Genomic DNA, 25628 nt, shown 5'->3' with positions numbered 1-25628 from the left:
TGGAATATAAATGTTCAAAAAACAAGTGAAAGTGTACATTAAAGTCTACTCTATTCGAAAGCTGACATGTAGATGTTTGCAAGGGTTTTACAAGGTTGTCACTAGCCAAATTTGCTTTATGTGAGCTTTTCAGTGTCTTCATGCTAATCGCGAGCTACCTCGGTTAACGCTAGCATGGAAATGACAGCCAGTCAAGCTGTAGAAGTTGCCTACCTTCAGCTGTTGTTTTGCTTAAATACAAGGTTTTGGGCCTGCTTCAGTACTAGCCGATACGTCACATTTAGGTAGCTTGTCTTCCTTTAGTCAATGATAAAGCAAAATAAAGACAATAGTCCAAAAATCGAGAATTACCAGAATGTTGAGCATCTCCGTTGTCTAATCTATGTATGCCTAACCCTGCATTCAAGAAACAATCTTGCTAGTATGTAATTTACCTTGCTAGTATTAACATAGTTAAATGTGTTTCCGTGGCTGTTATAGTTGACATGTTTTTTCAGCAAGGCTTTTAATAAAACACAAGACGGTGCCGTTCACTGCGGCTAGCAGTATGACCGGCAGTTTGAGGCTGACTATATGATATAATATGGCCGGGGTTTGAGACTACTGACGTTAGCTAAATTATCTATCAAGTATCTGATTTAGCTTGTGCTAATGTAACAGTATAACTTTAGACCGTCCCCTCGTCCCATACCCGGGCGCGAACCAGGGACCCTCTGCACACATCAACAACAGTCACCCACGAAGCATCGTTACCCATCGCTCCACAAAAGCCAGGGCCCTTGCATAGCAAGGGGAACCACTACTTCAAGGTCTCAGAGCAAGTGACGTCACCGATTGAAACGCTATTTAGCGCGCACCGCTAACTAAGCTAGCCGTTTCACATCCGTTACACTCACCCCCCTTTTGACCTCCTCCTTTTCCACAGCAACCAGTGATCCGGGTCAACAGCATCAATGTAACAGTATAACTTTAGAAACGCCCCGGGCGCGAACCAGGGACCCTCTGCACACATCAACAACAGTCACCCACAAAGCATCATTACCCATCGCTCCACAAAAGCCACGGCCCTTGCAGAGCAAGGGGAACCACTACTTCAAGGTCTCAGAGCAAGTGACGTCACCGATTGAAACGCTATTTAGCCGCACAGCTAACTAAGCTAGCCGTTTCACATCCGTTACACTAAGCACTGCTGATCCTGGTGCTAGATTAATGTTAGCTGAATTTTATAACCAGTGATGAGAAACAGATCATTCCACTATAAACTAGCTGATAAACCTTATGATTCAGTAACAACACTTTTCAAAGACAAAACCGTTACCTTGTAAAGGTGTTTATAATCTGCTTGCAATGCAGTGGGAAAGGAAGTTCCTTCAAACTGTGAAATCTGGTTGAAAGGAGGAGCTAGGGAAATTGGCTAGTAAAATTAGCATATTAAAGAATGAGTTAAATTCGCTTGTGTATGTGTATATTTAGCCGCTGTTGGCATTAATTTGACGTGTGCAGGACCACTTGTAGCCGTTTATTTAGCACATGTTGAACCGCCTGCACGCACATTGACCACGTTAATTTAACACATGCACCTGTTTACTTTACACACGTAGCATTAAAAAGATTGGGTCTTAAAGCACGTGGTCAAACGCAAACGGCGTTCCATAGAATACCCTTCCATTTTCCTCTGAGCATTAATGTCGCGTCCAAGACAACTGGGAAGTCAGAGAAAAAAACAAGCTCCGACTGGGAAAATCGTTTTGAACAGTCATCCAACTCGGAATTCAAACTCAGGGACTCAGGCCTCTTTCTAGAGCTCCGACTTTCCTATCTGAAGATCCTTGACGTCATGATTTGACCTCATATTTTCCTAGTTCCCAGTTGCAGTTGTGAAAAAAGTACATTGTCATACTGGAATAAAAGTAAAGCTATTTTAATAGAAAATTACTCAAATAAAAGGGAAAGTCACCCAGTAAAATATTACTTGATTAAAAATCTAAAAGTATTTTGTTTTATATATACTTAAGTATCAAATGTAAATGTCATTGCTAAATACTTAATATCAAAAGTAAAAGTACTTTCACATTCCTTATATTAAGCAAACCCTATGGCACAATTTTCTTGTTTTTTAAATGTAAGGATAGCCAGGGGCACACTCCAACACTCAGACATAATTTACAAAGGAAGCATTTGTGTTTAGTTAGTACAACAAATCAGAGGCAGTCGGGATGACCAGGGATGTTCTCTCTTGATAAGAGAATTTGACAATTTTCCTGTCCTGCTAAGCATTCAAAAAGTAGCGAATACTTTTGGGTGTCAGGGAAAATGTATGGAGTAAAAAATAACATTATTTTCCATCAGAATGTAGCGAAGTAAAAGTATAAAAAACTATAAATAGGGAACTAAAGTACACATATCCCCAAAACCGACTTAAGTACTTTACTTAACTTTACTTAAGCCCCACTGCCCTGTTGTCTTGAAAGCACCATAAAACTCATGGTACCCTTCGCCAACCCATATCTGTGTGAAGCTGGATTCAGTGCTCTTGTCTGCATTAAAACCAAATATCGATCCAGGTTGGATGTGACAGCAGAGGTGAGATGCGCACAGTCGACCACTGTTGAGAATCTACCCGACATGCGTCAAGCACACCCATCTCATTAGTGGTGGTAAGATAAGATACATTATGCCACATTAAAAGTATGTGATGGTGAGTTAAGAAGACAATCACAAACTGTTAGAATGTTTTTCAATTGACTGCCATAGCGGCAAATACAAAAGTGAGCATTGGCTGTTCATTGGGCTACATATGTTTTTTCACATGGTTGAGGTTGCGAGAATTTTCAACTATCAAAATGAGTTCGTGGGCCGAAAAAGTTTGCGAACCCCTTGCCCTGGTCCAGTAACCTATCCCTGTGGTTTGGGCAACATTGTGGTGCATTCAGTGTTGCCTGGCTTACAAACAGAGCTTTTAACATAATTTGTATTTAAATACAGACCTTTTAGGTAGAGATTACTCTACACAACTACAAGTGCCTACTCACCGCCACATGTCGAAGGGGCTTGGCTTAGACAGCCAATACCTTCCAGCCCATGCTCGATTAGGGTACATCCAATGGTTTAAAGCCTGCATTGCTGATGTTACTATTTATTGGCCATTGAGCAGTGGTGGAAAAAGTATCCAATTGTCATACTTGAGTAAAAGTAAAAATACCTCAATAGAAAATGACTGAAGTAAAAGTGAAAGTCACCCAGTAAAGTAATAATTGAGTAAAATATAAGGGTATTTGGTTTAAAATATACTAAAGAATCAAAAGTAAATGTAATTGCTAAAATATACTTAAGTATTAAAAGTAAATATCAGAGGCAGTACTTGGGTTGTTCTCGTGGTAAGTGCGTGAATTGGACCCTTTTCCTGTCCTGCCAAGCATTCAAAATGTAATGAGCACTTTTGGGTGTCAGGGAAAATGTATGGAGTAAAAGGCACGTTATTTTCTTTATGAATGTACTTTAAAGAAAATTACATTTACATTACATTTAAGTCATTTAGCAGACGCTCTTATCCAGAGCGACTTACAAATTGGTGCATTCACCTTATGACATCCAGTGGAACAGCCACTTTACAATAGTGCATCTAAATCTTTTAAGGGGGGGGTGAGAAGGATTACTTTATCCTATCCTAGGTATTCCTTAAAGAGGTGGGGTTTCAGGTGTCTCCGGAAGGTGGTGATTGACTCCGCTGTCCTGGCGTCGTGAGGGAGTTTGTTCCACCATTGGGGGGCCAGAGCAGCGAACAGTTTTGACTGGGCTGAGCGGGAACTGTACTTCCTCAGTGGTAGGGAGGCGAGCAGGCCAGAGGTGGATGAACGCAGTGCCCTTGTTTGGGTGTAGGGCCTGATCAGAGCCTGGAGGTACTGAGGTGCCGTTCCCCTCACAGCTCCGTAGGCAAGCACCATGGTCTTGTAGCGGATGCGAGCTTCAACTGGAAGCCAGTGGAGAGAGCGGAGGAGCGGGGTGACGTGAGAGAACTTGAAGGTTGAACACCAGACGGGCTGCGGCGTTCTGGATGAGTTGTAGGGGTTTAATGGCACAGGCGGGGAGCACAGCCAACAGCGAGTTGCAGTAATCCAGACGGGAGATGACAAGTGCCTGGATTAGGACCTGCGCCGCTTCCTGTGTGAGGCAGGGTTGTACTCTGCGGATGTTGTAGAGCATGAACCTACAGGAACGGGCCACCGCCTTGATGTTAGTTGAGAACGACAGGGTGTTGTCCAGGATCACGCCAAGGTTCTTAGCGCTCTGGGAGGAGGACACAATGGAGTTGTCAACCGTGAATGCTTGACTTATTTTAATTTTATGTTTAACTCACCTAATATCATTTAAAAGTATACATTAATGTGTCTGTAATATAATACATGTGACAAAAACGAATGTAGACGTTAATAAATTCATTTCTGTAGGCTTAAAAAATTGCGGGCTTTTGCAACTGCAGTACACAATGTGAACTCGTGATGACGCTGTTGCTCTCTCAATGTTCAAGGGATATTTTCGGTCCTGACGGTGCATCTACTGTACTCATAGAAATATAATTACTAATAATAATACTATTGGTAGCAACTCACTTTGCACACTTGTCAGCTAAAAAAGAGACTCATTGTCCATTTCACTTCTGTTCAAGATGTTTACTCTCGTTCACTTTTGAACAAGACAACAAATAAAGGCAAAAACAACTATGTTCACACAGCTCAAAACACTTTTCCATCAAATTATATTTATCCTAATTGGCTATAGTGTTAGAAATATAGACCATATCGGGCCCAATGTTGTTTTTGCTTTGTGGACTGATTTATATTTGTAAAGTTAAATGTCAGACACAGAAAAACATGCATGTGTTAAAATAGTATTTTTAGGCTATAGACTAGGCATATAGTGTCTGTCTATTTATTTTTGTGAATTTCAAAAGTGAAACCCCTTGTGATAATTACAAATGGTGTGTTACTGCTATACACAATTTTGTTTTAATGAAACATGCTACAGTTGGAGTTGCACATACGCTAGTAAGTATTCGGCCCTGAGTTGATAGGCCTAATATCGCTTAAATTAACCTCTCTTATATAAATAAGGTTTTGGACAGATTATTTTATGGCAACAGTTCATGTCTTATTGGTAAGTAATTTGGGTCTTTAGATGTGATTTAGATTTAGATGTGTTTCATTTAGGCCATAGCCTATCATTTTATGTATTTATTCATTTGACATTTTGCAGTATCAAATCTCTTGAGATCTCGTTTTCAAGTATCCGAATAAAAAATAACAATAATAACAATGAAATAATAACAACAATAATAATAAAAACCTACATTAACAGCATAAAACAAAGTTTTACAATTACTACTAGTCCTACTAATAAAAACTACAGCTACATCTACTAATACAACTAATAAAACGAAGTACCTATAATATATATATATATACATCTTCACATGCAGATGTTTTTGTTAGTTAAATGCACTGTGTAATGCCCTGATTTCTATAGGTAAATTGTTCCAGTCAGCTAAAAAAAAAAATCGGTATGTAACTAGGCAAGTCAGTTAAAGGACAAATTATGATTTACAATGACCGCCTACACCGGCCAAACGCGGACGACGCTGAGCCAATTGTGCACCGCCCTATAAGACTCCCAATCACCGCCGGTTGTGATAAAGCCTGTGGTGTCTGTAGTGACGCCTCTAGCACTGAGATGCAGTGCCTTAGACCTCTGCGCCACTCGGGAGCCCAGTTGGGCCTTTGTATCTGAAAGATCTTACTCCAACCTCAAGATGTACCCTTGGAATGTGTAATTGCTGCTGTTGTGGAAAGGAGTAGTGTGTGTCTTGTAAAGTTAGGTGTTTCTTAATATATAGGCCGACAGAGATTTTTTTTTAAATAAATCTGCTCCAATGCAGTTGTCTTCTGCTTGGGAGAAACATGAATACTTTAGAAACTATAATCTGTCCAGCATAGTTAATGCGTTGAGACGTTACATATGATAGGCCTATGACATGGAGTAAGTATGCAAAATAATTTATGTCTGATCATATGCTATTGTGTCCTCTATTTCGTTTTTATTTTGCAATCAAATAGATGTGAATTAATTTTTTAATTATGTGGATCCAGTATAAATCGCGAGAAATTATCAAATGTACAATAGGCCTAATATTATAATATAATGTGCTTAATACAGTATAATATGCTTCAGCATTTTGAAGATATTTTAGAATTTCAATATGTCATTATAATCTTTGTTCCTCCGGTTAAATATGCCAGGCAAAACACAGTTATCTTGGCAAAGCAATAGAGTAAATGATGAATCATGTTTTGTATAAATAGCCATAGTCATTTATTTATAATAACATCGAACGACTTTCACAAATGTTAAGATGTATAAATATAAAGTTAAACATTTCTCACAACAAACCAACCACGCGCCCCTGAATATAAACAGGCAACATTAAATACATTAAAAACCTTTTTTTCGTTTCACCTCTTATTTACACATAGACCTATACAAAAATGGTCCTCTATTGTCATAAACAATTAAAATGGCAAGGGAAAGAAAGTGGTCAAATATTTCATATACGATTACATGTACATAAATAAATCGGTAAATTATTTCTTATAAAACGTGACCCATGGGATGCCAATGATTGAATTCTATTAAAGGAAGGAAAGGCAACTTTGCCATCATATTCTTATAGTACAGCCACATTCTGCAACCCTGTCCGTTCGTTGTTTTCTTCATTTACATGAATCGATTCATTTTCATGAATGTAGCCATATACTATCACTGTCTTTTCATAGCACTTGGTAGATGGGGTCATGGGAGGGCTGTGGGCACTTGGTCGGCGACGGCACGGTTGCCCCTGTCTCGCTCAGGATAGATCCCTCTTGGGGAGAGCAGGGGCTACCCTCCTGAACTGATAACATAGTGCACGCGGACGTGTCTGTTGAGATTCTCTCCACGATGCTGGATAGACAATCCAAGCTGGAGATGACTGCGTTCTTTTTGCTTCTGGCATCAGCTGTAGTAACAAAGGTGAATAAAACATCAGTGACAACAATGAACTAGTAGCATTGTCTAAATGTCAAATGCTGTCTGTCTTGAGTCTTGAACTTTGGGCTACAGAAGAAGAGCTGCTGCTGAATAAAACGTTATTTTAAAACCGTATAATAAAGGCCTGGGCCTATAACAAGTCACAATAATATAAAACTAAATAAAAACGTACCGTTTGGAGTCTCCGCAAAATAAGAGCTTTCATAGCTGCTTCGTCTTGCGGACGTGCACGTCGGGGCATTATAGTCCATCTGGATTAAAAAAAAGATGACATTATTAAGAATTCGAGCAATACAATATCACATATTGTGTTCTGTCAACTTGTGGAATGATATGTCAAACCAAAGACCTATAAATCAACATATCATACTATAGACCTCAATCCAAAATAATATATACAAATAAAATGGAATAGGTCTACTAACTGTATGTATACATTTTATGTAATAAAGAACGATCGAAATCCAGTGGACATGCCCATAGACACTGAGGTCAAGATGCACCAACTCACCATTCCATCAGAGCAGTTGGACCGTGGGCTGGATGCGTCAGAGTCCCCGTTGTAGTGCTCCAGCGAAGGGTAGTAGTTTTCGCCGTCCTGGCCCCTGAGCAGAGACTGCAGAGACTCGATGTAGCTGATGGCATTTCTCAGGATCTCCACCTTTGGAAGCCTCTGATTGGGGTTGTTCGACGTACATCTCTTCAGGTTCTCGAAGGCGTCGTTGACCTTGCCCAGTCTCCTCCTCTCCCGCATGGTAGCAGCCTTCCTCCGGTCGGTGTTGGTGGTTTTCCTCTTGCAGGCTTTGCATGCCCAGAGGAGGCACCTACCGGCTTGGTGGTGCCCGCTTGGGGCCCTGATGTGCTCGTCTTCGTTATGATGATGGTCGTCTGGCTTGAGGAGACCAACATGGACTAACCGGGGGTCCATGTCTTCGAAAAAATGCATGTCGCTGGTGTTGAAGCACGGGTCGTCATAAAAGTCATCAGCGGAGGTGATAGGGAACGAAATATCCGACAACTCCATCTCTATCTCAGTGTCAAATGCCAAGACCAACTTTGTAACAATTGTTCTCCTGTCTGTATTTGTTACAAACGTTCTAGGTTACCAGAAACTTTGGGCAAAAAAGTAAAAGTATCCTTAAAATGATGGTTAGGTTTAAGTGTAGGAATGTGGTTAATAACTTTCCCCAACCTCTATCCTAATGCAAACTGTTGCTGATGCTGTGGATCGAACAAGCTTTTATCCTTGGTGTTAGAGTTAGGGGCGTGCTCTGCATTTCTGACAGCTCCCTGGATTGGCCAATGATCGCGCGGAATGGGTGCATAGGGAGGGGTTTACAACTTCACGCTAATTAGTGAACAATTTCTCATAACTGTCCACATAATTACATAGAGATCGAGGCCTATTATTCGTTTGAAAACAGTCATACTGATATTTTAAAAAGCTCTGATACTAGAGAAAAATAAATCACAGCAATCAATTCACTTTTCATTCGTTTTTCATAAATATAATTTACAGATTACATTTTTATATTTTGGTGCTTAGTTGTATTATTGGTATGATTCTATCTAGTCCTATTACTAGAATGTTATGCTGTTGCTGAAGTTCCTTCTGGAATAAATACAATAGGCTAATTCTATTCTATTCTATTCCCTTTCATATAGCCATAACCTGTCTCAATATACCATTCTGTTATGCACAAGTTTCTCTAATGTCCCTATAGCCTATTGGCTCAAACGGATGTTACAACAATTTGTTTCTAAGAGTTTCTGAACACAAGTTGGCCTAATGATATCAGCACTTATTCTCTTGCACACACTATTACTTTCGGCAGTGGCAGTTAGCCTATAGCGGTTGCAGCATTAGGCAAGTAGCCAAAATGTTGATAGTTCGAATACCCAAGACAAAAAATAAATAAATACATACGTTGATGTGCCCTTGACCAAGGCACTTAACCCTAATAGCTCCAGGGCTGCTGTTGATAATGGCTGACCCTGGTCGTGACCCCACTATCCAAGGGTGTCTCAGGGGGAGTTGGGATATTATATATATTTTTTAATTCAGGTGTGAAACAGGACAAATATAAGCATCCACCAAATTATGAATCTAATCTATAGCCCTCAGATATATTCATTATCCAATGTGTATGCTGCTTTATAATTAATCAGGCAGACCAGTTTGTTTTAAACACAATGTACTTTTCTAAATACAAAATGCTCTCTTGGCTGTAAATTCTGCTGCTACCTAAAGTGTATATATTTTTAGACAGGTCTATTGGAGAATATGAGGCCACTATACGCCTACTTCTTGAAAACCTGACAATATTATGTTACATGTGAGAATCACTAGATGGCGATAGTGAGTTGATTAAAGCAGTGTTGGCATCCCATGCAAAACTCCTCCAAATATCAAATCAAATCAAATTGTATTGGTCACATACACCTATTTAGCAAATGTTATTGCGGGTGTAGTGAAATGCTTATGTTCCTAGCTCCAAAAGTGCAGTACTATCTAAAAATGATTCACAACAATACAGACACATCTAAAAGTAAAATAATAGAATTAATAAATATATAAATATATAAAAACATATAAAATATATCAATTAGATCAAGCAATGTTGGAGTGGCATTGACTAACATACAGTAGAATAGAATACAGTATATTCAGTTAGAGGTCGGAAGTTTACATACACTTTAGCCAAATACATTTAAACTCAGTTTTTCACAATTCCTGACATTTAATCCTAGGAAAAATTCCCTGTCTGAAGTCAGTTAGGATCACCAATTTATTTTAAGAATGTGAAATGTCAGAATAATAGGAGAGAGAATGATTTATTTCAGCTTTTATTTCAATCATCACATTCCCAGTGGGTCAGAAGTTTACATACACTCAATTATTATTTGGTAGCATTGCCTTTAAATTGTTTAACTTGGGTCAAACATTTCGGGTAGCCTTCCACCACCAGCTTCCCACAATAGGTTGGGTGAATTTTGGCCCATTCCTCCTGACAGAGCTGGTGTAACTAAGTCAGGTTTGTAGGCCTCCTTGCTCACACACACTTTTTCAGTTCTGCCCACAAATTTTCTATGGGATTGGGGTCAGGGCATTGTGATGGCCACTCTAATACCTTGACTTTGGAAGTATGCTTGGGGTCATTGTTCATTTGCAAGACCCATTTGTGACCAAGATTTAACTTCCTGACTGATGTCTTCAGATGTTGCTTCAATATATCCACATCATTTTCCTGCCTCATGAAGCCATCTATTTTGTGATGTGCACCAGTCCCTCCTGCAGCAAAGCACCCCCACAACATGATGCTGCCACCCCCGTGCTTCACTGTTAGGATGGTGTTCTTCGGCTTGCAAGCATCCCCCTTTTTCCTCCAAACATAACCATGGTCATTATGGCCAAACAGTTCTGTTTTTGTTTCATCAGACCAGAGGACTTTTCTCCAAAAAGTACGATATTTGTCCCCATTTGTAGTTGCAAACCGGAGTCTGGCTTTTCATTGCGGTTTTAGAGCAGTGGCTTCTTCCTTGCTGAGCAGCCTTTCAGATTATGTCAATATAGGACTCATTTTACTGTGGATATAGATACTTTTGGACCTGTTTCCTCCAGCATCTACACAAGATCCTTTGCTGTTGTTCTGGGATTGATTTGCACTTTTCACACAAAGTACGTTCATCTCTAGGAGACAGAATGCTTCTTCTTCCTGAGCGGTATGACGGCTGCGTGGTCCCATGGTGTTTATACTTGCGTACTATTGTTTGTACAGATGAACGTGGTACCTTCAGGCATTTGGAAATTGCTCCCAACGATGAACCAGACTTGTGGAGGTCTACAATTTTTATTCTGAGGACTTGGATGATTTCTTTTGATTTTCCCGTGATGTCAAGCAAAGAGGCACTGAGTTTGAAGGTAGGCCTTGAAATACATCCACAGGTACACCTTCAATTGACTCAAATGATGTCAATTAGCCTACCAGAAGCTTCTAAAGTCATGACATAATTTTCTGGAATTTTCCAAGCTGTTTAACGGCACAGTCAACTTAGTGTAAACTACTGACTCACTGGAATTGTGATACAGTGAAATAATCTGTCTGTAAACAATTGTTGGAAAAATTACTTGTATTATGCACAAAGTAGATCTCCTAACCGACTTGCCAAAACTATAGATCGTTAACAAGAAATTTATGGATTGGTAGAAAAACGAGTTTTAATGACTCCAACCTAAGTGTATGTAAACTTCCGACTTCAACTGTACATATGAGATGAGTAAAGAAGTATGTAAACATTATTCAAACATTACTAAAGTGTCTCGTGTTCCATTATTAAAGTGGCCAGTGATTGCAAGTCTATGTATATAGGGCAGCAGCCTCTAAGGTGCAGGGTAGCGTAACCGGGTGGAAGCCAGGCTAGTGATGGTTATTTAACAGTCTGATAGCCCATAAGATAGAAGCTGTTTTTCAGTCTCTCGGTCCCAGCTTTGATGCACTTGTACTGACCTCGCCTTCTGGATGATAGAGGGGTGAACAGGCCACAGCTTGGGTGGTTGACGTCCTTGATTAACAATTTCAGATTGTCAGTGATGTGTATACCAAGGAGCTTGAAGCTTTCCACCTTCTCCACTGCGGTAACATCGATGTGGATAGGGGAATGCTCCCTCTGCAGTTTCCTGAAGTCCACGATCATCTCCTTCGAGTGATAGATTATTTTCCTGGCACCACTCTCCCAGGTCCCTCACCTCCTCCCCGTATGCTGTCTTGTCATTATTGGTAATCAGGCCTACTACTGTTGTGTCGTCTACAAACTTGATGATTGAGTTGGAGTTGTGCGTGGCCACGCAGTCCTGGGTGAACAGGGAGTACTGGAGGGGGCTGAGCACCCACCCTTGTGGGGCCCCTGTGTTGAGGATCAGCGAATCAATAAGAATCTTTTGACAAATCAGGACACTGAAGTCACTATGAACACAAATATTACTTGAAAGTGTTAAATCAAACACCATAGAGAAAAAGAGACTGTTCAGAAATGTATCGAAAACTTTATTTTGAAAGGTAGATATATTGTTGTAACATTGTACTGTATGTGATGAAGAGGGACAGTGTATATTTGATCTGTATAGTAGGTAAAGGCAATAGGTTTTGTAGAAAGATAAAGTGTACAGATGAGACCAATCCCAAACAATATCCCATTATACATCAACCCACAATTTCTTATGAGAGTGACCTCTTTGTAAAATACTGAATACAGAACTACAATTATAAGCCATATAGCATAGCGAGGTGTGTCAATCCAGATATGAACAGTATTTCAAGTACTTTGCCTTCAGCTTTGATTGTCACATTGTTATCTCTCAATTCATGCAACACCACATTATGACAACATGGCTCAACTTTGCTCATGGAATACATACAGTGCCTTCGGGAAGAATTCAGACCCCTTGACTTTTTCCACATTTTGTCATTTTACAGCCTTACTCTAAAATGGATTAAATACAAATATTCCTCAGCAATCTACACAAAACACCCCATAATGACAGAGCGAACACAAGTTTTTAGAAATGTTTTCAAATTTATTCCACTAAAAAAACAGATATTTTTAAATAAGTATTCAGACCCTTTGCTATGTGACTCAAAATTGAGTTCAGGTGCATCCTGTTTCTATTGATCATCCTTGAGATGTTTCTACAACTTGATTGAAGTCCACCTGTGGTAAATTCAACTGATTGGACATGATTTCTATATGACGTCCCACAGTTGACAGTGCATGTCAGAGCAAAAACCAAACCATGACGTCGAAGGAATTGTCCGTAGATCCGGGACAGGATTGTGTCGAGGCACAGATCTGGGGAAGGGTACCAAAACATTTCTGCAGCATTGAAGGTCCCCAAGAACACAGTGGCCTCCATCATTCTTAAATGTAGGAAGTTTGGAACCACCAAGACTCTTCCTAGAGCTGGCCGCCCGGCCAAACTGAGCAATCTGAGGATAAGGGTCTTGGTTAGGGAGGTGACTAAGAACCCGATGGTCACTCTGACAGAGCTCTAGAGCTCCTCTATGGGGATGGGAGAACCTTCCAGAAGGACAACCATCTCTGCAGCACTCCAACAATCAGGCCTTTATGGTAGAGTGACCAGACGGAAACCACTCCTCAGTAAAAGGCACATGACAGCCCACTTGGAGACTCTCAGATCATGAGAAACAAGATTCTCTGGTCTGATGAAACCAAGATTTAACTCTTTGACCTGAATGCCAAGTGTCACATCTGGAGGAAACCTGGAACCATCCCTATTGTGAAGCCTGGTGGTGGCAGCATCATGCTTTGGGGATGTTTTTCAGCGGGAGGGTCTGGGAGACTAGTCAGGGTCTAGGCAAAGATGAAGAGAGCAAAGTACAGAGGAATCCTTCATGAAAACCTGCTCCAGAGTGCTCAGGACCTCAGACTGGAGTGAAGGTTCACCTTCCAACAGGACAATGACCCTAAGCACACAGCCAAGAGAATGCAGGAGTTCCTTCAGCACAAGTCTCTGAATGTCCTTGAGTGGCCCAGCCAGAGCCAGGACTTGAACCCGATCGAACATCTCTGGAGAGAACTGAAAATAGCTGTGCAGCAAAGCTCCCCATGCAACCTGATAGAGCTTGAGAGGATCGTCAGAGAAGAAATGGAGAAACTACCCAAATATAGCTGTGCCAAGCTTTTAGCGTCATACCCAAGAAGAGTCGAGGCTGAAATCGTTGCCAAATGTGCTTAAACAAAGTACTGAGTAAAGGGTCTGAATACTTATGTAAATGTGATCTGTTTTTTATTTTGAATAAATTAGCAAACATTTCAAAAAAACTGTTTTTGCTTTGTCATTATCGTGTATTGTGTGTAGATTGAGGGGAAAAACGATGTAATACATTTTAGAATAAGGCTGTAACCTAACAAAATGTTGAAAAAGTAAAGGGGTCTGAATACTTTCCAAAGGCACTGAACATGATACAATGAGGCTGTGTCCTTTTAAATGCCCAAATCTAGTGCATAATATATGTATTCATTCTTTTTGAATACATGTATTTTAGAACCTAAAATACTGGATTCAAGATGTTGCCCTCTCATGAACACACCAAACATTTAAACAAATTGTGCAGAAATGCAAACAGGAATTAAGAAGAAGTGCTACAGCTTGGTTCCGAATAAACCTAGTTGTAACTAAGCCATACGCCTCAAATTATTCCCCTTGTTTTTTCAGTTTCAATCATTTCTATTGAGGAGCTAGCAAGTTATGTAGGAATAGGGAGTGTCTTCTACAATACATTGGCCTTACAGACAAGCTATAATACAATATAGGTGGCCATAAAACACTGACAGGAGAGGCTTGTTTTGAGAGTCGAACTCGCAAAGTAGTTTTCTTTAATATAAACTACTGAGTGATTTATCTACTGGAGACGTTGGTCAACTCCTCCTGCAGCTGGTCGATGAGGTACTCCCCGAAGCCCCCCGAGCGGTCGCTGGTGCAGCCCACCCTACGTGCGTTGGTCAGCAGGTCTCCCAGCAGTTTGACACGGGGCACCAGCGGCCCCAGGAAGCGGCTCTTGATCACACTGGCGGAGTGCGGGTCGCTGTGCTCCTTGGACAACTGGCTGAGCTCCACCATCACGGCCATCTCCTCCTTCCACTGGCCCAGCATCAGCTCCAGGGCTGGGATCACGGCATACACCTCCTCACAGCCAGGCCTCTGGGTGAGAAAGACAGCACACACACACACACACACACACACACACACAAAGACCGCCATTAGAATGCACTGTCGCTCTGGATAAAACGTCTGCTAAATAACCTAAATGTTACATAGACAGCATTGAAGGAAAACTTGAAGGATAACTATTTTTTTTCTTGTAATAGTACTTTAAAATCGTTCCACCATTTCCTAAAATTCTAATAGTTTGCCTAATTTCAGTTTGTGATAAAACAAGCAATGCCCAGTGTAGATAATAATTTTACCATCTAAACCGCTGTGAAATATATTTAAATAACAACAAATATTGTATTTTCAGTTGTTTGAAGCTGGTGTACAAAACCAAAAGTAAAAGATGCAAAAACTAAACTTATGAACGGGAAGCATAGAAATAGAGAACTTTGAACAGATCTACCGGTACTGTTTCTCGGGCTTGCTTTTAATGAGAATGACAGATGTACAGTGCCTTTTAAAAGTATTAATCCCCTTGGCATTTTTCCTATTTTGTTGCATTACAACCTGTAATTTAAATTGATGTTTATTTGGATTTCATATATTGGACATACAAAAAATAGTCCAAATTGGTGAAGTGAAAAAAATGTACTTGTTTAAAAAAAATCTAAAAATGTTTTTTTTTTTTAAGTGGTGCATGCATATGTATTCACCTCCTTTGCTATAAAGTCCCTAAATAAGATCTGGTGCAACCAATTACCTTCAAAAATCGCATAATTAGTTAAATAAAGTCCACCTGTGTGCAATCTGTCACATGATCTGTCACATGATCTCAGTATATATACACACCTGTTCTGAAAGGCCCTAGAGTCTGCAACACCACCAAGCAAGCGGCACCATGAAGACCAAGGAGCTCTCCACATAGGTCAGGGACAAAGTTGTGCAGAAGTACAGATCAGAAAAAAATAAGCAAACACGTTTGGTGTTCGCCAAAAGGCATGTGGGAGACTCCCCAAACATAAGGAAGAAGGTACTCTGGTCAGATGAGACAAAAATGTTGCTTTTTGGCCATCAAGGAAGACGCCATGTCTGGTGCAAACCCAACACCTCCTATCACCCCAAGAATACCATCTCCACAGTGAAGCATGATGGTGGCAGCATCATGCTGCAGGGGATGTTTTTCCATCAGCAGGAACTGGGAAACTGGCCAGAATTGAAGGAATGATGGATGTCGCTAAATACAGGGAAATTCTTGAGGGAAATCTGTTTCAGTCTTCCAGAGATTTGAGACTGTGACAGAGGTTCACCTTCCAGCAGGACAATGACCCTAATCATACTGCTAAAGCTACACTCAAGGGGTTTAAGGGGAAATATTTAAATGTCTTGGAATGGCCTAGTCAAATCCCAGACCTCAATCCAATTGAGAATCTGTGGTATGACTTATAGATTGCTGTACACCAGCAGAACCAACTTGAAGGAGCTGGAGCAGTTTTGCCTTGAAGAATGGGCAAACATCCCAGTGGCTAGATGTGCCAAGCTTAGAGACATACCCCAAGAGATTTGCAGCTGTAATTGCTGCAAAATGTGGCTCTGCAAAGTATTGACTTTGGGGGGGTGAATAGTTATGCACGCTCAAGTTCTGTTTTTTTGTCTTATTTCTTGTTTGTTTCAGAATAAAAAAACATTATGCATCTTTAAAGTGGTATGCATGTTGTGTAAATCAAATTATACAACCCCCCAAAAAAATATATTTTAATTCCAGGTTGTAAGGCAACAAAATAGGAAAAATGCCAAGGGGGGTGAATACTTTCGCAAGCAACTGTATAACTCACATTTTTTATGTGAATTTGGTTGGGCCGCCCAATTGAATCGTTTCTTAAAATCTGAAAACACTACATCCCTCCTATTTTAGCTATAATCTTTATGAAAATGAATCTGTCCAAACTGTAAAAAAAAAATATATATATATTAAAATAAGAGGGGGAAAAAAGGCCTTACTGACAAGTTTTTTCCCAAACTTCAACCAAAGTCATCTATTATTGCAGAATTGAATACACATCTTAATAATATTAGAACTGACAAATATACTTGTTTAGGACATATCATTTGCCCTCACTGATCAAATGGATAACAAGGTGTCCCAAATTGCTGATGATGGACCCCTTAGCAGTCCCACACAGGTTCTATTTTACATGACTCGTAAAACTAAAGGATGCAGAAAGAAATACTAAAGTGGCAACGTCACCCCGTACATCTGGAAACACAATTAATGCACTGTCCTTCCGCCTGCGCATTAATCTCCCCAATTTTCCGGAACTCAGGGGAAATGTACACCCTGGCAGGCATTAGGCCTGAGCCCCAGGCAAAGCCCCAAGGTTAGGGTTTAACCCCCCATCCCCCTTGGCCTCAGATTTCCCTAACCTGTCCAGTCCACTCACAACCCCTTATTTCTAGCCCCAAGGAGCCCCAACACCAACCAAAACACCATCTCTGAAAGGTATGTAGCAGATCCTATAGGTATTACGTTGCAACACAAGGACTTTAGGAATAATTAACGTAAACTCACCCCATTCCGTACAAATGTACATAACCGCGACATTCAAACGAGACTGCAATGAAAACGAATGGGACTGTAAAAGATGTGTTGGCATCAAAATTCAGGGTGTGAACTACGTTTCGAGTCAGTGTTGATTGCCATGGTAATACTAACAGTATTGGAGAAAATATTTTAAAAAGCTGACCCCTCTGACGCTGTACGTTACATCGTGATCATCACTAGTAAAGTACAGCGTGCATTTGCAACTCATTTTGTGCCATACAGCCTCTTTCCATCAGGGGTAGCCCTTCTCTCACAGATTAAAATCATGCTTAACCATATACACTTGTAAGACAACTTCATTATGTTTGTCTAAATTAATATAATTATTGCTCATATTAAACTAATATTTATTGACTAGGGTGCCAGTTGCATTTTTTCCCCACATCATTACTGCAAGCCATCGTGACACTCAAAAGCCAGCACAGCTGCAGTTCACTTGTGAGGCTAATGTTAGCGCAGCCCTAAATCCCTCTTCAAATTTGACACAAACCTTCAAACAGGTATGTGATGAGACATTACATAAACTCTTTGTTTGATTTACATTTTAAAGTTGATTAGTTGGACAAATCGGGTGAAAAAACCTGTTTCTTCACACAACATATTTCCCTCTTTCAAGATCACTTCGTAGCCTTCGCTTCCCACCCGACATTTTTTTTAAAGACCCGAAGGAGCTCATTGCCTTCTTGAATTATGCAGAGATGGGCATCATGAAGGTTTCGTCATTCATTTGGTTGAAAAGGGGAGACATTGTGCTTTACATTGGTATTGATATTACAGTTGATCTGGAAGTATTACGTTTTTTGGGCGCAAAAATAAGGTAAATTGTACGGACCAAGGCGATGTACAAAAGTGAGTGAGTTGCCGTTAATCTTGACAGGCAGCGTGCCATTAATTGTTAGAGGTCAGACACACTGAGAAAACTGACGGCCAATAGGTACATTGCACAATAGGAGGCCGTTCCTTTTCTTGCAAAAACACAATACGTACCTGCTACGTACCGAAGAACCTTCCATTTCTAATTGGCTGTGAGTCAATCAGAAAGCAATTTTCCAGGTGTAACCCGCAGCCTTTTCATCAGAATTGTTCTAACTAAAACAAGGCTGCATTATACTTTTTTTTCCTATAGCAAGTCTTTACATATTTGACATATAGCTTGAGTTTGATAATGTGCACTTGCTCATTAGCTAGCTAGCTAACGTTAGCTTGCTAACTGAGCCAGGCAGTCACACACACTTCATATGAAATGAATGGGCTGGTATGCAGCACAATGCACACAAAACTAAATGCTTTACCAAGCTAGCTATCTAGCAATTCTCCATTATCCCATACGGTCAGTGCCAGTTCGCTTGCTAGCTAACGTTTGTTAAACAGTTAGCATCGATATTTGCCAGTTAGCACAACATAGCTTGCTAGCTGCTCCACTGACTCTCAGAAGCTAACAGGCAGCCTGCTTAATTAAAAAATGAATCCATTGTGATTGAATTATAATGTTGCTAGTTATCTAGTTGTGGCCATCTGGCTAGCAACAACATTAGCACAGATATATCTGTATCATTGTTCTTTCACTAGATGTATAAATGTCATGCAGCTGCTTGGCGTTTCCACTCACTACCAAAAATGGTGGTGAGAGGAAGTCCGTTGCCCGGCAATGGGAGAAAATGGAACGAGATGGATTTTGGCCGACATTCTGCAAATGTTCTCAATACAGTTTTCAGTTCCCAAAACTAGAATATGTTACTGTAATGACCTGACTAGATCATAAATGAACAATTGTCCAGACAGAGGCTTGAGTTTGCGAATTGACGGTTTATTAAACCAACTTTACACAGGCTACTGTTTGGGCCGTAGCACACGCCAAATAGATGACAGATAACCCACAAGCCAATCGTGACCTTCTCTTGTGAAGCCCAGACGTAAGAGAGAGAGAACAAAGGCTGAACCTGGTCTTAACTTCCAATGCTCCACCCCCCTCCACGCCACTCCGCCAACCACCAGGATGCCCGGCATCAGAACATTCCAGGCATTCCCGTGATTGGCAGATAGCAGGTTGATTGACATGTCGGACCCCGCGAACACCGGGTACTGTTCAGTACAACACAACCACCTCCTAGCCTAGCACATAACACACAGCTGTCTGTGCGGGTCGCTACATTACGAACAGAGTGGACTTGCCCACTATGACTCATTTGTTCCCATTGGAAATGAACTTGCTACCTACCTAACCGTAGTTATCTACAACAGGCACAAGCCAAACATATCTTAAGAAAGGGACTGCCAACTTGTGTTCTGGAGTTGAGCTGTGCTATGTTAACAACAAAAAGTTGACTGCAGACACTTTCGGCAGAGCTGCTAAGAACAGTGTCCTTGGTGTGTCTGATGCTTTATACCATTCATATACTGTATAGTTGCATGTAGCATTAGTGCAGAGTAAGGACTTGCAGATCCTGATCTATGTATTTGCTCAGAGTTATTACAGTAATTGTATCACACTTATTTGTGATATCATGTTCATACTAGGGCTGTCAAATGATAAAAACATTGAGTTAATCACAGGATTTGTCATGATTAATCGCAAATTTAGAATTTGCTCAAATTGAGCTGTAAATTAAGATTTTTTTAATACAAAAAGCATTACAAGAAAATTAACATCTTCATTTTGTTCAACAGTCATCAAAATCAGGTAAATTGATGAAGCACAATTTATTATGTATTTTGGATATTTTCTGTATTTTTAATGCTTTCAAGCAATGTGATTATTCACGAAAAAATTTATGCACAGAAATCAGTTCATAAACTCAGCCCTAGTTCATAAACTCAGCAACAACAAAATAACATCCCTTTCTCAGGACCCTGTCTTTCAAAGACCATTTGTAAAAATCCAGATAACTTTACAGATCTTAATTTTAAAGGGTTTAAACACTGTTTCCCATGCTTGTTCAATGAACCATAAACAATTAATGAACATGCACCTGTGGAACGGTCGTTAAGACACTAACAGTTTACAGATGGTAGGCAATTAAGGTCACAGTTAGGCCTTTCTACTGACTCTGAAAAAAACAAAAGAAAGATGCCCAGGGTCCCTGTTCATCTGCGTGAACGTGCCTTAAGCATGCTGCAAGGAGGCATGAGGACTGCAGATGTGTCCAGGGCAATAAATGGCAATGTCCTTACTGTGAGACGCCTAAGACAGCGAGACAGGACGGGCAGCTGATTGTGCTTGCAGTGGCAAAACACATGTAACAACAACTGCACTGGATTGGTACAACCGAACATCACACCTGCGGGACAGGTACAGGATGGCACCAGCCACTGCCGAGTTACACCAGGAACGCGCAATTGGACAGAGCTTGTTGTCATTGCAGGCAATCTCAACGCTGTGCGTTACAGGGAAGACATCCTCCTCCCTCATGTGGTACCCTTTCTGCAGGCTCATTCTGACATGTCCCTCCAGCATGACAATGCCACCAGCCATACTGCTCATTCTGTGCGTGATTTCCTGCAAGACAGGAATGTCCGTGTTCTGCCATGGCCAGCGACGAGCCCGTATCTCAATCCCATTGAGCACGTCTGGGACCTGTTGGCTCGGAGGGTGAGGGCTAGGGCCATTCCCCCCAGAAATGTCTGGGAACTTGCAGGTTCCTTGGTGGAAGAGTGGGGTAACATCTCAAAACAAATCAAAGTTTATTTGTCACGCGCGCCAAATACAACAGGTGTAGACCTTACAGTGAAATGCTTACTTACAGGCTCTAACCAATAGTGCAAAAAGTGTATTAGGTGAACAATAGGTAAGTAAAGAAATAAAACGGTAAAAAGACAGTGAAAAATAACAGTACTGAGGCTATATACAGTAGTGAGGCTATAGAAGTAGCGAGGCTACATACAGACACCGGTTAGTCAGGCTGGCGGGTGGTGGGACACAATGCAGATAGTCCAGTTAGCCAATGTGCAGGAGCACTGGTTGGTCGGGCCAATTGAGGTAGTATGTACATGAATGTATAGTTAGTGACTATGCATGTATGATAAACAGAGTAGCAGCAGCGTAAAAGAGGGGGCGGGGGGGACACACAATACAAATAGTCCGGGTAGCCATTTGATTACCTGTTCAGGAGTCTTATGGCTTGGGGGTAAAAACTGTTGAGGAGCCATTTTGTCCTAGACTTAGCACTTGTGTACTGCTTGAAATGCGGTAGTAGAGAGAACAGTCTATGACTGGGGTGGCTGGGGTCTTTGACAATTTTTAGGGCCATTCTCTGACACCGCCTGGTGTAGAAGTCCTGGATGGCAGGAAACTTAGCCCCAGTGATGTACTGGGCCGTACGCACTACCCTCTGTAGTGTCTTGTGGTCAGAGGCTGAGCAATTGCCATACCAGGCAGTGATGCAACCATGCTCCTTGATGGTGCAGCTGGAGAACTTTTTGAGGATATGAGGACCCAGGCCAAATCTTTTCAGTCTCCTGAGGGGGAAAAGGCATTGTCGTGCCCTCTTCACTTCTGTCTTGGTGTGTTTGGACCATGATAGTTTGTTGGTGATGTGGACACCAAGGAACTTGAAGCTCTCAACCTGCTCCACTACATTCCCGTTGATGAGAATGGGGCGTGCTCGGTCCTCCTTTTCCTGTAGTCCACGATCATCTCCTTTGTCTTGATCACGTTGAGGGAGAGGTTGTTGTCCTGGCACCATACTCCTCCCTATAGGCTATCTCATCGTTGTCGGTGATCAGGTCTACCACCGTAGTGTCGTCAGCAAACTTAATGATGGTGTTGGAGTCGTGCTTGGCCACTCAGTCATGGGTGAACAGGGAGTACAGGAGGGGACTAAGCACGTACCCCTGAGGCGCCCCCAGTGTTGATTATCAGCGTGGCAGATGTGTTGTTGCCTACCCTTACCACCTGGGGGCGGCCCATCAGCAAGTCCAGAATCCAGTTGCAGAGCGAGGTGTTAAGTCCCAGGGTCCTTAGCTTAGTGATGATCTTTGAAGGCACTATGGTGTTGAACATGGAGCTGTAGTCAATGATCAGCATTCTCACATCGGTTTTGTGATGAATCATAACACCTGAAGCAACATCCAGTGAAGTAGACAAAACAAATATTGTATGTATAACAAACATTTTCACCCATTGTTTACAACATGCTCAATGAAGTTAATGTTTGACAGTTTAGTAAGCAACTACTGATTTAGAACCACAGCAAGTCAGCACAAAGAAACAGGAGCACTGCCTCCGCTATTCCAGCACTATTTCAACTTAAACATCCTCAAATCAACTAGATTATACCGTATATGCTTTGTCTAATACAGTGAAAACAAACTTAAAAGATAGCAAAAACAATTCAGTCCAATCAACATTAAATAAATATCATGTGGCTCTCCATGGTACTGATTTCTGTGTGCGTGCGCAATTAGAAAAACATGTTTTTGACCCTACTTGTAGAGTAGATGAACGCCAATGCCATCCATCTCTAATTCATGTTGGCAAAACAGTCTATGACTATCATACAGTAGTACACACGCTTGTAGTTTTTGATGTCCTAGACTAAGCTAGCTGGCTAAAATGCTTGCTAGCCTAACTTCCTTTCATGGGCAACAATGAACCAGCTAAGTTAGCAAGTTCCTTGGTGTCCACATCACTAACGTTCTATCATGGTCCAAACACGCCAACACAGTCGTGAAGGGGGCACGACAACTCCCCCTGAAAAGATTTGGCATGGGCCTTCAGATCCTCAAAAAGTTCTACAGCTGCACCATTGAGAGCATCTTTACTGGCTGCATCACCGATTGGTATGGCACCTGCTTGGCATCCGACCGCAAGGCACTACAGAGGCTAGTGCCTACGGCCCAGTACATCACCGGGGCCGAGCTCACTGTCATCCAGGACCTCTATACAAGGCGGGACCAGAGGAAGGCCCTAAAAATTGTCAAAGGGTCCAGCCACCCAAGTCATAGTGTTCTCTCTGCTACTTCACAGCAATGTCCTATACTAGGCTAGCTAGCTAAAAGTCTTGCTAGTCTAACTTCCTCACATGGGCAACAATGAACCAGCCAAGTTAGCTAGCGAGCTAGTTCATGTGAGCCCACTACATCTAAGCTACATGTTGAACTTCAAAAATCAGCTGATTATCAGTTGTTGTCAAACACACATGGATCTGAAGCGGACTCTCTTCCCCAATATTGTGCAGCGAATTCTACTAGATGAAATTCAAAAATGATTCAGAGGAGTTGGGTTAAATGTGGAAGACATCTCAGTTGAATGCATTCAGTTGTACAACTGACTAGGTATCACCATTTCCCTTTCCATGCCCTGCTTTAGGGTCATCCCTAGTTACCACAGACACAAAGTCATAAACCCTGCCTATTTCTACCATTTTATTATTAAAATCTGATTCCCCACCCTAACCTCAACTCTCACCACATTGCTAAACTTATGCCTAACCTTAAATTGAGACCAAAAAGCCTATTTTTTTCCCCAATATCATTTTGACCCTGCTTTAGTGCCTAGAGTTAGGAGCCCATCCCCTCTCCGCTGGCAGTGGGCACACAGAATTAGAATATGTAGAATGGGCGTCTCCATTCGGGTCAACTATGCTATAATGGGTGTACTGGAGGTTCATTCTATTTCTATGAGTGGGCAGCTTTACCTGGATGTCTTTACTGCAGTACTGTCCCCCTCTGTCTGACAGGTAGTCCAGCATGGCCTCAGCCTTCGCCTGCTCGTTCACAGACTGCTCATGGAAGAACGCTGCCACTCTTGGCAAGGCAATGTCATCCTGCTCAAATATCTTAGCCTGGAAGAGTCAATACAGAGTAACTCAGGTAAGAGTGATCCACGTACAAATAGGTTATTGACATATATTGCTGTATTGGAGGGCATACAACTTTATTTATATTTTGACTCTCATAGGCTACTTGGTAAACGTAATCAACTCATGATGTCCATTTGTTTTCCTCTCTCCATCCTCTTTCTCTCTTCCCCCATGTTTCTCCATCTTCCCTCCACCTCCTACTCCCCCGTCTCCCCTCCTTACTCCCCCGTCTCCCCTCCTATTCTCCTTCTCCCCTCCTACTCCCGTCTCTCCATCTCAGTTTACCCTGATAGAATTTCGTAAACAAGTAACTTGCAGTTGCAGCCTATTGCTAGATGGTCGGGTCGCCCTTACCAGTGCATCAAGTATGTAAGCGACCTCCATAATCAATGTAGATACTCCGCACAAACTCTCCTCAACGACCGCTGGGAGATTCTGTTTCACTCTGCTCCCGAGAAAAGCTCGGTGAGTTTTACAGTTAGGCAGGTTGGTCTTCAATCTTTTGCCGCTTGGTTCAGCCATGTGCAAAAAGTCCCGACTGTGGTTAGATTGTAACAACAACCGTTGTTGCGCAACTGCAATAAAGTAGATCGCTAACGTTACTGATCTCGATTGAACGACACATTTTTGATTGCATGTGTAATACTTAATTAATATATCCTAATATAAAGAACTACTTACACGATAAGTGTTGTATACAGTCTTTGGTTGCGGGAGTGTAGGATAATAGAAACGGATAAATCGTTTCCCGTTCAGGTTCTCAAGTTCATCCGGTGCGTTGAACGACACACTGCCCTATATCAAAGTGAAGAGCACGTCAATTGCGAATAGTAGCCTACAATCAAACAACGACGAGTGAACTTTGTTAGAAAGGGAGCATGTCAGCAAGAACAGTGGCTAATGCATGAACATGAATTGTTGCTTAAGCCTACTGTGATCATACTATCGAAATCATTCATTTTGATTCAAGGGATGGGATGTTGGTCAGTGCGTCACAATTGGGTGTTGGAAAATAATTTATGCTCGTCACAATAGAATAGAACAGAATAGAGAATAAAATAGTACAATTTGCATTGAACAGAATCACTTTGCTTAGGGATACTTCACCCAAATTACAAAATGGCATTATTGGATTCCTTAACCTGTAATTCTATTGACCAGGTATGACAGAAATCCATGCATTAGTTAAGTTTCCTAATGTCATGGTACCTACAGTTGAAGTTGGAAGTTTACATACACCTTAGCCAACTACATTTAAACTCTGTTTGTCACAATTCCTGACATTTTAATCCTAGTAAAAATTCCCTGTCTTAGGTCAGTTAGGATCACCACTGATTTATTTCAGCTTTTATTTCTTTCATCACATTCCCAGTGGGTCAGAAGTTTACATACACTCAATTAGTATGTTAGCATTGCCTTTAAATTGTTTTACTTCGGTCAAACATTTCAGGTAGCCTTCCACAAGCTTCCCACAATA

At 41.3% G+C, this 25628-nt stretch overlaps 2 protein-coding genes across 2 annotated transcripts; both read right to left on the bottom strand.

The window, feature by feature from the left end:
- Positions 1-6352: 6352 nt before the first annotated feature.
- On the bottom strand, positions 6353-8306 carry myod1 (myogenic differentiation 1). Its single transcript, XM_029668984.2, has 3 exons — positions 7592-8306; positions 7253-7331; positions 6353-7048 (listed from the first exon to the last, which is right to left on the bottom strand). The coding sequence occupies exons 1-3, from the start codon at positions 8102-8104 to the stop codon at positions 6822-6824; spliced, it is 819 nt and encodes a 272-aa protein (XP_029524844.1). The 5' UTR covers positions 8105-8306; the 3' UTR covers positions 6353-6821.
- A 3793-nt stretch (positions 8307-12099) lies between these two features.
- Positions 12100-25038, bottom strand: LOC115134453 (ferritin, heavy subunit-like). The gene is made up of 4 exons (XM_029668435.2): positions 24833-25038; positions 24506-24726; positions 23987-24133; positions 12100-14800 (listed from the first exon to the last, which is right to left on the bottom strand). The coding sequence occupies exons 2-4, from the start codon at positions 24671-24673 to the stop codon at positions 14498-14500; spliced, it is 618 nt and encodes a 205-aa protein (XP_029524295.1). The 5' UTR covers positions 24674-24726; positions 24833-25038; the 3' UTR covers positions 12100-14497.
- Positions 25039-25628: the final 590 nt, after the last annotated feature.

Source organism: Oncorhynchus nerka, linkage group LG9a (assembly GCF_034236695.1).
Source record: "Oncorhynchus nerka isolate Pitt River linkage group LG9a, Oner_Uvic_2.0, whole genome shotgun sequence".
In the NCBI taxonomy this organism is placed as follows: Eukaryota; Metazoa; Chordata; class Actinopteri; order Salmoniformes; family Salmonidae; genus Oncorhynchus; species Oncorhynchus nerka.
This window is presented reverse-complemented; position numbering and strand designations above follow the sequence as displayed.

Coding starts and splice junctions, on each gene's coding strand:
- LOC115134453 (XM_029668435.2), bottom strand. CDS start 24,673: ATGGCTGAACCAAGCGGCAAAAGATTGAAGACCAACCTGCCTAACTGT. Junction 24,134..24,505: donor CTTACATACTTGATGCACTG/GTAAGGGCGACC, acceptor TGACTCTTCCAG/GCTAAGATATTTGAGCAGGA. Junction 14,801..23,986: donor ACTGCAGTAAAGACATCCAG/GTAAAGCTGCCC, acceptor TTTCTCACCCAG/AGGCCTGGCTGTGAGGAGGT.
- myod1 (XM_029668984.2), bottom strand. CDS start 8,104: ATGGAGTTGTCGGATATTTCGTTCCCTATCACCTCCGCTGATGACTTT. Junction 7,332..7,591: donor CCAACTGCTCTGATGGAATG/GTGAGTTGGTGC, acceptor TTTTTAATCCAG/ATGGACTATAATGCCCCGAC. Junction 7,049..7,252: donor TTTTGCGGAGACTCCAAACG/GTACGTTTTTAT, acceptor TTGTTACTACAG/CTGATGCCAGAAGCAAAAAG.